We start from the raw sequence: 17,405 nt of genomic DNA on the forward strand, positions 1-17,405 counted from the left end.
ACACACACACACACACTTGAGCAGCCTGCCTCCCTCACCAGAATCAACCAATTGCACGCCCCCCGATCACGCACCAATCGCACGAACACCAATAGGCTGAATACATTATCCAGCATGCTGTTAACGCATGCTTGACCAACCAAGCACTCTCTCACTGAAACAGACACACACACACACTGCCTTTAATATATATCACAACAATAATACATAATCAACGGGACATACAGTCCCCAAAGGCATAATGTGTTTTCAAACTGTGTTTGCATGCTGCACCCATAGGCATAAAATGTGTGTGTATGTGTGTGTCAGTCTGGACATACAGGTCAACATATTGAAATAATCACACACACATACACAGAGAGGGGAGGTCTAATCAGGTCAAGTGATGCATTGTCATCAGTCTGCTGTATTAGCAATGCAGGATGAGTGGGATTCAGCACCCTGGTCAGCGCCCACTACGACTGAACAGCAGCAGACATTACACACCTCAATGGAATTATTAATTACCGTAGTTACATCAAGTGTAGGTTGCAGCCTAGCCGTGGAGGCAGAGTTGGATTCAGCACCCTGGACAGCGCCAATTATGACCGAACAGCACCATACTGCAGTTGAGCTACCATATGTATAATACAAGGGTGTCAAAATCTTTTCTGTTCATATCATTGTATGATATCATTATATTATTTTTTGTGTATTGCGTTAATTTTTTCTTCGACACAAAACATTATGCTGCTCTTAATTGCAAAATCCTGCAATATCTTACACACAAAAACGCTGCAGTCCTGCATATTTTTTTCTTTTAAAAAAATCACAAGTCATTACACGATTTGGCTGGAGATTTTTTTTAGATTCTTTTGACATGGTTAGGTTTTGTTCCTCTACAAATCTGGGGTTGGATTAAACATTCTAGTGGGCCGCATTCAGCCCCCGGGCCATATGCTTGGCACCCCCAGTACATGGAGGACGTGTCCAACTCACTATCTAGCCTCCTTCTCGCTCCCTTTTTGCTTGTGGCCTCGTGCTGCTGCGAGGCAAGACATTGTTGACAGCAGACGTTTAATTCAACATCTTGCAAAAGAACAATTCAAAGGTCGTCTTCTCATTTACAATCGGGATGTTGGCTGGGGTAAGGTCCCTCAAAAGGGAAACTTTCTAGTTCTCTCCACAGAGGCAAAGCGTCAGCGAAGCATGAGGCCACAAGCAGAAGTAGAGGATGGGAGATATTGCCCACTCTTAATATAAACCTAGCACGAAAATTATAAACTGTGAATTATAAACTGTGACTTATAATACCTACAAAATCAACAAGGGATCAAATGCTTATTCGGATTTCCAACACTTTCCCTGTTGAAATGTATTCAAATGAAAATCTTGTACTGTTCATTTACAAAAAAAAGAATCTAATTAAAGTGTTAAAAGTTCCAGAGTAATTTCACAACAGCCACCACAGGAAGAGAGTAAACTCCAATCTGAAATTGGGAGGACAAAAACATTTAAAGTGTATTCAGTGCATTTGACAGGATTCACTCCAATATGTATCCAATGTTGTAGAAATCTGCAGTAGTCCGTTGCTGACATATTGAGAGCATAGTTCCTGTGTATAATGATATAAATGTCTATTGGGAGTGTAGGTTTCACCACAGAAGAAACTGGAGACTGAACTGAGTCCTTTATTGTATTGAGGGAAGTACATGGTTTGAATTAGACAGACATAAGGTGTGTAATATGTCTACACATGGGTGCGTAGACATATATAAGGTGTGTAGTGTGTCTACACATGGGTGCATAGCCACACGTAAGATGAATAGCATGTCTATGTGTGTTGTGTATCAGTAGAGTAAGAGAGGTGGGTGTCTGTGATGGTGGATAAGACCTTTACAATACATTCTAACAAAGGAGAGAGCGAGAGAGAGAGAGAAAAAAAAACATCTTTTTTTTTAAGGTGTAACGTCTTCCGACTGGTGTACAGTACAGAACACTAGCATGGGTTTATTATTATGATCATCATCATCATCACCACCATTATTATTATTATTATCCAAACCCCCCACCTCTACACACATTGATAAACAAACAAACAAACAAACAAATAAAAAGTCCTAAGTCTTGATTTGAGATGGGAGGGGGGTGGGCTGAGGGGTTTGGGACCGTGTTTGTGTGTTGCTGTGTATGAGGTCCACAAAACCTTACGCACTGATCTAAGACCAGCAACACACACACACAAAGTAAGAAGGAGAGAGAGAGAGAGAGAGAGAGAGAGAGAGAGAGAGAGAGAGAGAGAGAGAGAGAGAGAGAGAGAGAGAGAGAGAGAGAGAGAGAGAGAGAGAGAGAGAGAGAGAGAGAGAAATAAAAACCTTTGTATGACCTCCTGTAATGGTGAAAGAGCTCCCCTGGTGTGGAGGACACCCAAGGTAAGGGGGGGTGGGGGTGGGGGGGCAGTGTAAATACTATAAAGACATCGCACACAGCAGTCAGAAGTGGAGAGAGAGAGAGATGATGATGCCAGGTCAGTTCACGTGTGCTGTGCTGTGGTCTGGTGAGATGCAGGTCCAAGTCTATCCACTAGCTGGTGCTGTTGAGCTGAACCAACGTCCATGAGTTCCATCCAGCGACGGCCGTCCAATAGGGGTGTGTGTGTCAAGGGCGCTGTCATGGTGACCATGGGACAGTGTTGTTTGGGGGGTGGGGGGGCAAGTCTTTATGAGGACAGAGGGACTTGGGAGGCCTGTAGCGAGCTCAGTTTCACCCACCCACTATCATTAATTAATTTCATTTCATTATCAAAACAGATGGCGCGAGACATAGACAGAGAGAGAGGAGAGAAAGAGAGAGAATTATACAGTGAGAGAGGAAGAGAGCAGTTGCGAGAGCCAATCAGGGAGAGGGAGAGGAGGTGGGACTGGGTGCGTTTGGAAGCGTCTCATTGGTTGTTTTTGGCTTTGGCGTGGGTGAGGATGTGGGACTTGAGGTTGGTGGACTGGGCGAACTTCTTGTTGCAGCCGTCGAAGGGGCAGACGTAGGGCCGGTCGCCCGTGTGGATGCGCACGTGAGTGCGCAGGTTAAAGTCCAGAGAGAAACGCTTGCCACAGCCCTCAAACGTGCACTACAGGGGGGCACAGGGTGGCCACGGGGACAGCAGGACACAGGGGGAGAGACACAGACAGACAGACAGACAGACAGACAGAAGAGAGGAAAAGATGATTAAACATTTCACATGCTGAAATAAAATATTACCATCAAAGACACAAAAATTTGTTGATTTCAGTAAAAGCGCAACATTACATTCAGAAGTGTTATTAAACAGTAGGCTACTGAATATGTCTTTTCTAACAGGCAAGACAGTAGTTTTTTTTAAAACAGGACAAACATCCAATGGTGCCCCTTTTAGCCATTTGCCAATATAAGCAAGATTTTCTTGATCTAATAATGAGTCACAATGGTCTAACATAGCTGATTATCGAGGTGGAACGGTGGTATAAAAAAGTAAAAGTAGAAGTGAAAATCCCTGCCACAGATTCCCTACAACACAGATGACTTCTCCAAGAAACTGGCTATAGACCAAGTGAGTCAATGATCAGGAAAATGTTTGTAAAATGCTTGTATTGGCAAATGGCTAAAAATCATGGACAAATAGTCTCAAAGTTTTAGTTCTACAATTGTAATGAGTTAGTTGATGACTTCTGTATTAGTTTAAGACTAACTTGACTGACTGGGTGTTTTTACTTGAAAACATACAAAAAATAAGCTTGTTGAAAAGTGTGGAACCATCAGCTGTGCAGTGTTGACGTCAGGTAGATAGACAGGTGACATCACTGTTGGAAAACTGCTAGAATTGATATTTTTTGTTCAGCACATAATTCTACATGGGTTCATGCACAGTTTTGATGCCCTCTGCGAAAATCTACATTAAACTGTAAATAGCCAGGAAAATAAAGAGAAGGCACTGAATGAGAAAGTGTGTCCAAACTTTTGGCCTATATTGTATATGTACCCTGCAAGCAGTCTTAAAAATGCTTATGCACAGCTGTTGTTCCAGGGCTTAACGGGTTAATATTGATATAGACTCTAATCCACAACCTCTACTACTACTGCTCCCACTGTCTCTCATACATGTGTATACACCAGTTAATGTCATCAAACATTAAAGCCAGGCTCAAACTACACAACTTTAAAATCATATCCAAATTTGACGCCGGGTTGTGCTGCACGCATAAAGAGAAATGCAACTGTCAATCTCATCTCCGATCGTAAACACAGAGACAATACCCAACGCTCTATTTCGAATCATAAATATCAAACCTAGAGACCTACTCTATTTGCAGTCGGCGGCTCTTTGAATCAGCAAAATTCTATCTTACATTAGAACAATACACACAAAGGAAAATTGGGCAATATTCGTGTAGTTTGAGCCCAACTTCACAGACAGACACGCGCACACCTACCTGGAAGGGCTTTTCGCCAGTGTGCACCAACTGGTGTCGCTTGAGTTTGGAACTCTCCACGAAGGCTTTTCCGCACTCTGCACACACGTGCACACGTGGCCCATGGGTATGCAGGTGCTTACGCATCGCAGAGTTGTCCCGGAACATCTTAGTGCAGCCCTGGGGGACAAAGGGACACATATGGAGGTTACACATTACACATGTGATCAGTTAATTGGGGGCACACTTTAAGATTACATGCTACATGTGGTTACTTTGTCGTCACAGAACAACTTAGTGCAGCTCCAGAGGAGGAGGGGGACACATTTGGAGGTTACACATAATCTGTTACTCGATTATTCCATGTTACATGTGTATGGTCAAGGGGAGAGGGGGAAAGAGTTTGGAGGTTACGCGCTATGTGTGTTGAATGCATCACTCAGATTTCTCATGGGGGATGGGCAACACTATGTTACATTCGTGTATAGGTGTATGATGTAGGGCATGTTAATGCTACTTTGGTAACCATATGACAGCATGCTATCCTTGGTTACCTTATCAGGACATGCTATTGCTACCATGGTTACCTTATGGGGCCATGCTATCACTACCATGGTTACCTTATGGGGCCATGCTATCGCTACCATGGTAACATAATGAGGGAATACTAACGCTGCCATGTTTACCTTACAGGGCAAGCTATGCTACTTTGTTTACCTTGTGAGGGCATGCTATCGTCCGTGGGGCGTCGTCTTCTTTGACCTTTCGTGGTTTCATCCTGATGCACAAACACAGAAACAAAAACTGAGTTTCATATGTACAGCAGTGGACAATTCGTTGTTAATGATACAACACACCCAGATGTCAGAACTGTACAACAATACACAACCATGTGGTGACCCAGAGAGATCAATCCCATCTGTGTGTGCGTGTGTGCACCAGCACAAGTTACCACACCATGACGACACCACCGGCTGTGTGTGAGTTAACAGGACATTCCACTATCTGAACTCCCGTCCTCACCCTGCGCTTGTGGCCCCCTGCTTTGGTGACGCCCGGCTTCCACGGGGAGAACAACTGAGACGTCATCACGAGGCCACATGCACAAGGGAGGTCGGGGGTTCGGATAAGGTAAAGAACCCTGTGCAAACCCAGTGGAGGAGGAACAAGCCCCTCCAACCCTCCCCCTCTTATAGAGCGTCTGTGCTGCATTACTGTGTTGGGGGAAAATTACAGCCCGTGTTTATTTATTTATTTATACTTGAAAAGTGAGTGACCCTCCACAGCCCACAAAGTGAAACACACACAAATACATACACACACACTTACCAACCTGGGCCTCTCCTGTTGGGGCTGAAGATACACACATACAAGGCTATTTTAACATTTATTATTTAATAACACTCACTACGTTGACATGACGTTTTTAATTCCGAATTAATTATTCAGAATTAAACAGTTCCGTGGAGTTTACTTTGATCTTTCCTTCAATTCTGAATTAAGAGGTGTTTACTTGACGTTTTCAAAGCGGAATTAAGCTTTATCCAGAGTTAAAGTCAGCTAATTCCAAATTAAATGTCTCATGTAAACGGAGCAAATTACTCATCATCTCTCTCGCGCGCGCGCGCACACACACACACACAGACAAATAACACCAGTCTTTATCTGCCAATGTTTACCGCCTGAGTCTAAGACAGGAAGAAATTGGATTGTTTTTGTTTACACAGTGATGAGATCAGCCAGCGTGTTTAAAGTATTTATGCCGGAGGAAAGTTGTGTTTAAGACTTGGCTGAAAGCCCAGACCTGTAGATTTAAACGAGCGTTTTGCAATTGATCCACACAGCCTAAAGACATTAAGCACCAGAGATGACTGAACTCTAGGCGTGCGTGTATGTGTGTGCGCGTTTTGTACACTTACTACCTAGTATTTACTTCCAACACTCACATAATAGGCCAGGGATTTGAGTTGTCATTTATTAAGGGTAAATGAGCTGTTTGTTCCTTTGTTTTGACTCCTGGCATGTTGGCACCAGTTTACCCTAGATCAGTGTTTCTCAACCTTTTTTGAATAAACGCCCCCTAGACAGGCACGCCAATAACGCAAGGTGTACACATAGAGAAGGCAAGGGTTCGTGGCACCTGAGACGTCATCAATGTATGGCGATCATACAAGTTGTAGAAATTTGCAGCCCTGTGTGTGTGTGTGTGTGTGTGTGTGTGTGTGTGTGTGTGTGTGTGTGTGTGTCTCACCTGGCGAACTCGGCCAGCTGTTTGGGGTCTGAGAGGTCGATGCCTGGGATGCCCCCTGGTGGCAGCTTCTTGCCCGTCATGTACTCCGAGTAGTCAGGAGGAGAGTTCTCCCCCACCAGCTGCTCCTCAACACCACCATCACTATCCAGGTCCTTCTTATCATCTACACACACACACACACACACACACACACACACACACACACACACACACACACACACACACACACACACACACACACACACTTAGTAACAATGTTTTCGAGGATCGCACCCCAGGTCAAACTTATCGTCTACAAACACAGGACAGTACTGGTTATGCTTTCTCCACAACACCATCACTGATTCAGGTCTCTTGTCATGCAGATAGGCACCGTGGAGGACAATCATAAAAATCGTGACAGAGCACAGGAGATAATGGTGATTACAATTTTTTGCACCCCTGTCACTCTCCTGCTCCTTGTCGTCATAGAGACGTTTGTCTGTCTGTCCCTTTCGGTCTTTTGGACAGTTTTCTTCCCGCACACACCGCACCGATTTCACCTTTCAAGCTTGAAAGGTGAAACTACCAGAAAACTATGACCCTGCATATATTCCGGACCTGAATTCTACATCGAGTGTTCAGAATAACACGCTATTCAGCACTCAGAGACATGGCTAAGGTAAGACAGGCTGAAACCTGACTACCACTCAACAAGAAACGCAAGTCAAGAGGTCAAGGAATCTCTGAAGACAAACTTTTCAATTGTTTTAGGAACTAGTTAGTGACAGTTAATGGACCAGGTAGATCATGGGGCCATGGCTGGATCGATAATGTGTACAGAGCTCCACTCAGAAACCAACATCATCCTGCATAAAGATCACTGTCTTCTTGTAAGGTGCAAACCTCTTCCTCTACCATTCCTTGGAAAATATTTATTCTGGAATCTGGCAGTAAGTTCGGTAGATGAGTTGTAGCCCATTTTCAACCTGAAGTGGTGCAGGTAGCTCATCTTTCATGATACTACACCATACCAGTACCCTACCTCCAAATTGTGCCATCTGAGTACAGCTCTGCATACATAACAGATCCATGAAAACTGAAAGAAGCATGGTCTGATGAAGGGCATGCTACCCAAAACGTCACATTAAATAAGAGAAACGGGAGCTTGGTGTCGCAGACTTTTCTTTCAGTTTTCATGGTATTTTTGCTAGTCCTGCACCCAATCTTTTTGAGACGGATGTGCTTTTTTTCCTTATTTTGACAATTACATTACAGATCCAGGCATGGGTTTATCCACCCTGTCTATCAAAAGTCACTGTCACAGTTCATAATATTTATAATAATATTAAGTTTCAAAACTTTGTCTTCAGGTATTTCTTGCCCCAGTCTTGACATAATTCTCTTACTGACTGGTTGTCTGTTGTCAGCCTTTCTTATCTTGGTGTGCTTGGAGTGCTGAATACCCTGTTCGTGTGGACACGCAGTGTAGGTTTTAGTTCTGGAAGATGACAGCAATGTAGGGTAATCGTTTTCTGGTGGTTGTTTCACCTTTAATTCTTCATTGCACGGGCCCTAATGATTCTGATTAGGTTCTGTAAGTGCATTCCTACAGTACTAAATACGCACCACTAGAGGCCGCCAATCTTCTAGTTTTGTAAACCCTTATGGAACCCAAACATTTTATTTTTATTTTGCTGTACTCTTCGAGGTCCAGTAAAGGCGTGAAACAACACTGTGAAAACAGTATCGGCATGCTTATTTACTAACCAGTGATTTGCAAACGGTCAGTAGGGTAGACGTTGAATAGTCAGCTATAGGCTGCGAGAAGAGTTTGGCGTGGGAGTCCGGTGTGCAACACACCTGGTTCACCGACGGCATGCGAGATTCTCCGCTTCTAAGCACGACTCATGAGACGCGCCGCTCTAGACCAGGGGTTCCCAAACTTTACCAAAACAAGGCCCCTAGATACCTGTAGATACCAACCAAGCCCCCCCCCCCTCCATGGGTCGTGCCACAATCATTTTCCCGTGTTTCCCCCTTTCACAACCATACTAAATGTCTGTGTCAGTGGCCCATTGGGTTATATACAATAATGAAAATAGCAGTAATGTTCAGAGATGCAATAAATTATTATAATGTTGTTGTTAGCTAATGTGACTATTGTTTAGGTTTTGTGTATATAAATTATGCAATTATACTTATTGTATTATGCTGCTATACTTTTATTTCCAGCTTGCAGCCGCTGACCCCCTTGTCCCCCTCGCAGGCCGCCAGGGGTCCCTGCCCCCCGCTTTGACAACCACTGCTATATAATCTAGATTTGGACGTCTCGTCTGCTGCAGCAGCAGCAGTTTACCAACTTCCCCAACACCGAGAGCTCATGTTCCCCCTCCCCGAAGAGTTGACCAGCTGCTTAGCAGCACAGAAAAACACACGCGGGGCTGTGCGATCATGTTTGGAATCATACAAAGCGGAACAAATGCGTTTCATCTGAGCCGACGGCAATGCCGCTGTGACAGTTGTCGTGCCGAAAAGTGAGTGCCTGCCAGAACACGAGTGCCCTCATTGAAACCAATGACATTTTTGAGAGAAAATTATACACATTTTTGCAGAATGAATTACATAATTTATGAACTAAAATATGCTTATGAAACATTACTCGTCCTCCACTTAATATGAGCTATTTGAATGAAACTGTAACATTTGTTATGACAATTCTTCGATTCTTTTATGGAAATAATACTGAAATTGTAACCAGTGTAATACTCCCAGAAGGAATGTAGATTCTTTATTGATAGGCTTTCCATCTTAAATTGTGTCGGATTTATCTGCAAAAATGGGTAACAAATGTCTGAAAAATTGGTCATTGGTTTCAATGAGGGCACTCGTATTCTGGCAGGCACTCACTTTTCGGCACGACACTTACAAACATTTATGGTCAGAGCATTAGCCTGACGCTAACTAGCAGTCTGAGATTTAACAGCGTGCTTGCAATCGACCTGCAGCTTCTGAACAGATGCGTGGGAAGAAGCGGCTTCGACTTATTCTAGCAAATAATAACGTGAATACAATTGCAGTAAATCGCGGTTAATGTGTAAGCAAGTTATACACTTGGTGTCATATTCATTTCATTTCATATTAATTCATTTCATTTTGCAGAATGCAGAGTGGAATGTTATCGACCAGTAGTAAGCATAAGATGTATTGATATTCTATAACACATTTCAGAATGTATAAAATGCTACACAAATCAGGGTGAACAGTAAATGGTCTGCCGTGTAATACAATAAATGTGTCAGGGGGCGAATACGGTCCATTTGAAAGGGGCAGAGGTGAATTAGCTTATGCTCCACCGACGTTTCGGTTTGCTGACCGGGACATTCCTGGCAATCACTCCGTGGTAGGCTAAGTGCTAGCCAGGGAGCTAGCTACTCTACTGCGCAGTTGAGGCCTGCGGTCTGCACCAGCGAGCGCGCTCCTACTCCCCACGGCCGCCATCTTCGCCCGGCCGAACCATCGCCATTTTTTCGGGCCGCCATACTTGAGTCGGGGAATATGGCGGCGCCCATCAACACTTAAAACATGGCCTCCCGTCAAAACAAAAACAATTCTGTCAAACTGCGAGAGCTTTCGTTCCAAATCGACACGAAAAACACTCCAGACTGCCGTCGGACGGACTACTTTTGCAAAAGCACTGCCGCGGAAGGACAACGCCCTGTAAGGCCTCGCTTTGTAGGCTAGGAACAACCACAAACAACCGACATACATGGGAAACACTTTGCAGAGAGACAGACGCTAAACTTACCCGATGCCCACATCGTAACCGAGAATTCCCCCTCCAGTGTCTTTATTTGCACCTGCTTCTGTTCCCATTTCCTACCCGTGGCCTCGGCAGCGGTCAGGTAGCTCTTTTTGCCCGCTCTCTTGCCAGCCCCGATCCCCTTCTTCATCCGCCCGATAGAGCTTTTGCCTGCAACAGTAACCAGAGTTTGTCCAATGTATTCCTCCTCGGCCCCTGGTGCAGGGACGGGAATAAGAATTTGGTCCTCAAATCCATCGTCTGCACGAAGGTCTGAATCGTCCCCGCCGACTACCTCCTCCCTGGTCTGGACCAGAATCACCTCTTGGTGGTGATGGACATGATTTGGGTCGTCTGTAACAAGCGGTTGTAGCGCGATCATGGGCTGGTGTTCGTCATCGTCGTCTTCCCCGACCACCGTGGTCTCGATTGTTTCCACGGGAATGGTCTCCACCTCTATTTCGTGGAGTTCCACTATCTCCGCCGGCATCTCCGAGCCATCCGCTTCTATGTACAGCGTCTCGCCCGATGCCATATTGAATTCCGCCAGCTTGCTGGATCAGAAACACTGAGCGCAGTGCCCCACTAAAACACTACACACACCCCCTTCGCTCTGTTCAACCGTCCGTCCTCCCTCCTCGATATTACAAATAACTTCACTCGGTTCACACTCGGCAAATCACGCTGCACTCCGCTCCAATTTCTACTCTCGCGAGACTTAGGCCATGGGGAGAAGGGGGGCAGGAGACTGGCAAGGTCCAGTCATGATGTCCAACTTCAGTATCAGTGAAAAATTCTAGTATTATTCAGATGCTAAAATAAGGGTATGATTATACATCTTTGAATTAAGACCTTGTGAAAACAGCTTGTTTACAGACACATACACCTACCATGCATCTTCATAAACACACTGCTAGGCCTACTTGCTCAGTCCAATCTGTGGAGAAGTCGAGTCAAAGGTCGAGTCATGTCTAGACTAAGTAGGCTTCAATTCCTCTCAGTCATCTTGAGGTTATAAAAACCATGCCTACCATGAGTGGCCGCACCAGACTTAGAAACATAAAACCATTAGTATTAGGCCCATGCCAGCTCAGTGCATCCAATGTAATCTGGAATAATTGTATAGCCGACATAATGATAATAAGCAGATCAACATGCTATTCATAAACAGGCCTTCTAAAATGATATGGCATTTTGGTTGGAAAGGAGTGCAATATATAAATGAAACAGTAGGGGGTGTCTGAGTGTGGGGTACGTACAGCAGTAACCCTGATATAAAAATGCTACAACCCTTAGAAATAATTACATGCATACCCTACATAAAAAGACATATGGCCTACTATACTATGCAATGTGCAAAACAATAAGGTTTAACTCCAGGAAGAGGATCCAATGTAAGGATTGTAAGAGAGTGTAAGCCGTATGCAGTAAAATGTGAAGTTGGAAAATAGCTCAATGTTTTCCAGAAATGGGGAGTAAAATATTCTACATTGAGCAAATGTACCGTATCCTAACATTTTTGCTGGCACAAATGCAAAAAAAAATCCCATGTTAGTCCACAGGGGGTGCTGTGTGCCGTAAACCGCTCTGTAAAGACCCTGATCAAGAGGCACAACTTGGGCCTCCACTCGTGCACGTCCCCACCGCCCTCAGCTGTCGTGCACGAGTAGGCCACGTACAACCCAAATCCCGTCCATCCCAGACGAGGTGGCGTAGAAATAGTGAGTCCCAGAGACAGAGAGCAATACAGTATGGCCGTTCGGGACCATATGCATGTGTACTGTTGCCTCATGGACCATAGGCATGCACTGTAGGCTATATGGACCATAGGTACAGTATGTAGGATATATCTGCTATGTAAACGCGTACCAAACCAGTACCATCACACCCCACCAACTTCCATGAATATTTATGAAGCCAGAACAGTTCTGACAGTTCTGATGTAAAAAAAAGCCTTATGTCCGGGACCATAGGGTAGGGTATATGGGACCATAATGTAACTGAGGCCGGGACCATATATAAGGTAATCTGTGCTATTTCGCCCTGGGCTCGCACCTGCCAGTCAATGGCATGGGAGGCACAGCATAGAGAGAAAGAAAGAAAGAAAGAAAGAAAGAGAGAGAGAGAGAGAGAGAGAGAGAGAGAGAGAGAGAGAGAGAGAGAGAGAGAGAGAGAGAGAGAGAGAGAGAGAGAGAGAGAGAAGCAGACCAGACCAGAAGAACTGAAGAGGAATCACTCAGGAACTACATCAAACATTAACACAACACTTATTAAACTATAAAACCAAATATTATTAAGTAACAACAAAGCAATCATAATATCTCAATTATAAGACCTCATCATCTCATAATATGATACTATATTAACAATGAAAAGATATAATGAATTATACTTCATTATATATTGTAATTGGTTAACATGTGATAGTACTTTATTATCAATTATAATGAATTAAGCAAATAATGAATACAGTAGTAGGAAGGAGGAATGAGGGAGTCGGAGGCCGGGTAGAGCAGGTCTGGTGTATAAGAGGCTTAGTTCACAGCTTTATTTATTTCAATTCATTTGTACTGAAACGCTTTTTAGTTTTCTCAAAACCAGGAAGCACTGTGTCCAAAAGGGAGTAAAAGAAACTGGTACATCCTGTCTCCTCGCAGCCAATAAACATTTGCTTTTATTAATAACATGATCCGTCACAAATACTCTGGGGTACAGATTTTTTTTCCCTTTTTTCTGTATTTTTTCTATTTCTTTTTTTCTTTTTGTCCATTAGATTGAAATATTCAAAGAGAGAGCAACACTTATGTGTCCAAGTCAACGTTTCATCGGGCTGAAAGCGGCTTCTTAAAAAGGGTCCGCCGACCTCCCCACGCACACACACATGTACGCACACACGCGCACGTTGCGAAAGGTAAAAAGAAAACGGTTGGACACCTCATGTGATGAGGAGGTGACAGACATGTACCAATGTGGAGTGTGTGTGTGTGTGTGTGTGTGTGAGAGAGAGAGAGAGAGAGAGAGAGAGAGAGAGAGTGAGAGAGAGTCTTTGTGTGTGTGTGTGTGTGTGTGTGTGTGTGTGTGTGTGTGTGTGTGTGTGTGTGTGTGTGTGTGTGTGTGTGTGTGTGTGTGTGTGTGTGTGACAGAGAATGTACGCAAGTCCTTGAGACTGGTCTGTCAGCAACCGAAGGAAGGAAGGGTGTGTGTGTGTGTGTGTGTGTGTGTGTAATGAGACCACATATAAAATATAAAAGGCCAACATGAAGTCATGTGCAACATTATCATCATTATTATTATTATCATTATCCTTATTATCATTTATTTATAGATTTATATTATTTTTCAGCACTAAATCTACCACTACATACATGTACACCACTACATAAACTAATAATAATAATAATAATAATAATAATAATAATAATAATAATAATAATAACAACAACAACATAAACAAAACACATTAAAATAATACAAACAAGCTATTCCAATGTACTCCGAGCTTCTTAAAGACGTGTGGAAAAGTCTTCAATGTTCAATTTCTTTGAAAAAATTATGAAAAAGCAAAATCAAAGGAGTCGTCAAGGGCAACAGCAATCAGTGCATCCCTCCAAAACCCACATCCTCCTCTGGTCCAGACGGATGCTAGTGTGTGTGTGTGTGTGTGTGTGTGTGTGTGTGTGTGTGTGTGTGTGTGTGTGTGTGTGTGTGTGTGTGTGTGTGTGTGTGTGTGTGTGTGTGTGTGTGTGTGTGTGTGTGTGTGATGGGTTTTGGTGTGTGATGTACAAAATTCTGCTCAGTATCCAGCATAATTGGGAGCCTCTTCATTTGGAGGCACAGGTGCCACCTTTATCCCCAGGATACTCGGAGGACACAGCCAGCCTTTCAATGCTGTATAAGACCCCTTTACAAATTTTGGATTGTGCTACTACAACTGGCTATCTGTCAATCCAAATAAAGAAGTAAAATGTGTTTGTGCGTGTGTGCGTAGTATAGGCTTTATACTGTATGTGTGTGTGAGTGTGTGCGTGTGTGTGAGTGTGTGGTGCATGTGCATGTGTGAGTGTGTGTGTGTGTGTGCGTGTGTGTGTGTGTGTGTGTGTGTGTGTGTGTGTGTGTGTGTGTGTGTGTGTGTGTGTGTGTGTGTGTGTGTGTGTGTGCGTGTGTGCATGCGTGCCTGTGTGTGTCTGTGTGCGTGCATGTGTGTATGTGTGTTGGGGCATCCTTGTCCACTGGTCCAGAGTAAGGGCTACCATAGAAGAGTAGAGTAAGTAGTGTACAGCAGACAGTGTTGTCATGTCAGTTCAGTCAGGGGGAGGAGCGTTGCCATGACTCCCTAACATGGCTGTTGCCATGGGAGACAGACAGACAGTAGGTTGTCATGACGATGACCCCTCTCTTTAGGGCTACAGCAGGTCACGGTGGGCCGGAGTCTCTTCTCATAGGTCCTCTTCCATATGTGGAGCGGTGGTGGTGGTGGTGGTGGTGGGGGGGGGGGGAGGTGTTGAGGAAGAGAGGAGAGGAGGCAGGCGTGTCGTGGGTTGTCTGTATTATGTTACAGGGGATGGGGGCTTACGCCGGGGACACATGCAGGGCGAAACGAGCAAAACGGCGAATCAAATTGACCGAAACATTTCTTTTATTCATTCGATTGGCCGCCACATCGCATAATATTGACATTGGCTGAATATTTTTGCTTCACTTCACTCATGTTTGCCTCCCTAGGAATGAATGGCGAAGTACGCTTCGCTTAGGCCAAATTCGCCTGCATGTGTCCCCGACATTAGAGAGATGAGACGCTGAATTTGGGGGTGTGGATCTTAGGTTAGGGAGGTGACACTTAGGTATTGGGGGGTGGGGGTGGGGATGGGGGTTACCATTGGGAGGTGACAGTGGGTGTATTGTAGGTTTGAGGGAGGGTAGAGGACAAGTGTGTGTGTATTATACTTTGGGGTGTTGTAGTTCCTGTTCATTATGTGGAGGGTGAGTTGAGGAGTGGGGGTAGAGGCAGGAGATAGGGAATAGGGCACAGGTGACATTGGATCACAGGTGACAGGTGTGTGTGTGTGTGTGTGTGTGTGTGTGTGTGTGTGTGTGTGTGTGTGTGTGTGTGTGTGTGTGTGTGTGTGTGTGTGTGTGTGTGTGTGTGTGTGTGTGTGTGTGTGTGTGGTCTTCATTATGTTGTGCTGATGCGACTCAGCTCATGTCTAATGGCTGCAGGTAAGAAATGAAGCATATTAGTAATGTTAACAAACAAACACACACACACACACACACACACACACACACACACACACACACACACACACACACACACACACACACACACACACACTCATACTATGTACTGTGTAAAAGCAGAAAGTAAAGCTTACTAATGTAATATAAAATAATAATATAATATAATATAATATACCATAATATAATATAATATAATATAATATAATATAATATAATATAATATAATTTAATATAACATAGTACAGTATAATGTTATATAATATAATATAATATAATATAATATAATATAATATAATATAATATAATATAATATAATATAATATAATATAAAGCGTACCATCAATGATCTCATCCTTCACTTTGTGCAGCTCACGCACGACTTCATCCAGAATCTCCTGCAGGAGGAGACAGAGAGCTGTGCTGTTCACACTGCACTTCACGGTAATGCAGCCTTTAGAGTGTGCACTAGCAGTGTTCACAATGCACTATAATACAGCATTTAGTCGGCACTATTGGTGTTCACACTGCACTGTAATGCTTTTATAGTGTGCACTAGTACTCACTAATTCAGCCTTTACAGTGTGCACTAGTAGTGTTTACACTGCACTACAATGATTTTATAGCAGGGATGTCAAACTCTGGCCCGGGGGCAAATTTGACACGCAGAGTCATTTTATTTGGCCTGCAAGATCATTACAAAATGTGTATACAGTTGACCCCCACACACACCATTAATATGATTGAGTCCAGACCAGTAACATCTCACACTAAAATACAATACAACAGTGAATTTTGCCTTTGAGTATTACAGTACGTGCATGAATGCACAATTTTAGCCCATTTAAATACTATATATATATATATATATATATATATGAATTTCAGTTTGACATCTGCACTGCACTAATGAAGCCTTTGTCATCATACCTGTTTCATCCTGTCCATGTCTGAGGCGTCCGTGTCGCTGCTGCTCCCCACTGGCCGAACCCTGAGGGGCAGGAGAGGTGTGTCAAGGTACAAAAAGATCACATAGCAAAGGGGAGTAGAGTTGCCCTGCCAGGACTCGAATCCAGACCTTCTGGGGTACAATGCTGGGGCTCTGTCCGCTATACCAAAGTGCCAGGCTCGTTGGCGTGACAGTCAGAGTGCATCCACAACCCTAGTGATGCCCACTTCATCACTATGCCTTCTCCTTCGGGAAACTGACCCGTATGCTTCACACACTCATGGTGTCCTTCACATACAACCCACCATACCGATCCCATTCCAGGGGGAATCGCTCATATGGCTTTACACAGCTGTGAGCTCATGGCTGGTTACCTCTCACCATTCATAGTGAAGGGGTAGCAGAGTTTCCTCGCCAGGACTCGTACCCGCACCCTCTGGGGTACCAATCTGGGGCTCTGACTGCACCCACGACCCTGGTGATTGGCACTGCATCACAGGACACCAGGGGGAACGGGGTACTTTCAGGGGAAGTATTTTCAGTTATTTATTTTGAATTTATTTCCTTGTTTATTTGCAATTTTGCTTAAATCGTCTGCTTGTACTGTACAACCATGAGGATGGCAATATAGAGGTACAACACCCTCTGCTGGTTATCTGAGGTCACTACACTTCAACAAGCTGTACCATATCAACAGAGACGGAAGAGGCAGAATGCAGACTGACAGGCCGGGGGGAACGTGTGTGTCAGGTACAGGGTTTAACCACT

At 44.1% G+C, this 17,405-nt stretch overlaps 2 protein-coding genes across 3 annotated transcripts in view; both read right to left on the minus strand.

The window, feature by feature from the left end:
• Nucleotides 1-1,657: 1,657 nt before the first annotated feature.
• On the minus strand, nucleotides 1,658-11,095 carry yy1b (YY1 transcription factor b). Of its 2 annotated transcripts, XM_063222955.1 has the most exons (6): nucleotides 10,460-11,095; nucleotides 6,673-6,835; nucleotides 5,751-5,774; nucleotides 5,139-5,199; nucleotides 4,443-4,601; nucleotides 1,658-3,103 (listed from the first exon to the last, which is right to left on the minus strand). In XM_063222955.1, exons 1-6 carry the CDS (start codon nucleotides 10,986-10,988, stop codon nucleotides 2,921-2,923), a joined length of 1,119 nt encoding a protein of 372 aa, XP_063079025.1. In that variant the 5' UTR covers nucleotides 10,989-11,095; the 3' UTR covers nucleotides 1,658-2,920. The 2 variants fall into 2 exon arrangements, with proteins under 2 accessions (XP_063079025.1, XP_063079026.1); XM_063222956.1 differs by lacking the exon at nucleotides 5,751-5,774.
• Nucleotides 11,096-15,599: 4,504 nt separating this feature from the next.
• The window catches only part of evlb (Enah/Vasp-like b), a 67,576-nt gene continuing 65,770 nt past the window's right edge, over nucleotides 15,600-17,405 (minus strand). The window contains exons 11-13 of the mRNA XM_063222338.1: nucleotides 16,619-16,679; nucleotides 16,029-16,086; nucleotides 15,600-15,664 (exon numbers count right to left, since the gene is read on the minus strand). Coding sequence (XP_063078408.1) covers nucleotides 15,627-15,664; nucleotides 16,029-16,086; nucleotides 16,619-16,679 — 157 coding nt within the window. The 3' untranslated portion in view covers nucleotides 15,600-15,626. The remainder of the gene's footprint in view (nucleotides 15,665-16,028; nucleotides 16,087-16,618; nucleotides 16,680-17,405) is intronic.

This window comes from Engraulis encrasicolus, chromosome 18 (genome assembly GCF_034702125.1).
Source record: "Engraulis encrasicolus isolate BLACKSEA-1 chromosome 18, IST_EnEncr_1.0, whole genome shotgun sequence".
In the NCBI taxonomy this organism is placed as follows: Eukaryota; Metazoa; Chordata; class Actinopteri; order Clupeiformes; family Engraulidae; genus Engraulis; species Engraulis encrasicolus.

Coding starts and splice junctions, on each gene's coding strand:
- yy1b (XM_063222955.1), bottom strand. CDS start 10,988: ATGGCATCGGGCGAGACGCTGTACATAGAAGCGGATGGCTCGGAGATG. Junction 6,836..10,459: donor GGTTACGATGTGGGCATCGG/GTAAGTTTAGCG, acceptor GTGTGTGTGTAG/ATGATAAGAAGGACCTGGAT. Junction 3,104..4,442: donor CTGGCGAAAAGCCCTTCCAG/GTAGGTGTGCGC, acceptor GCCCCCCTGTAG/TGCACGTTTGAGGGCTGTGG.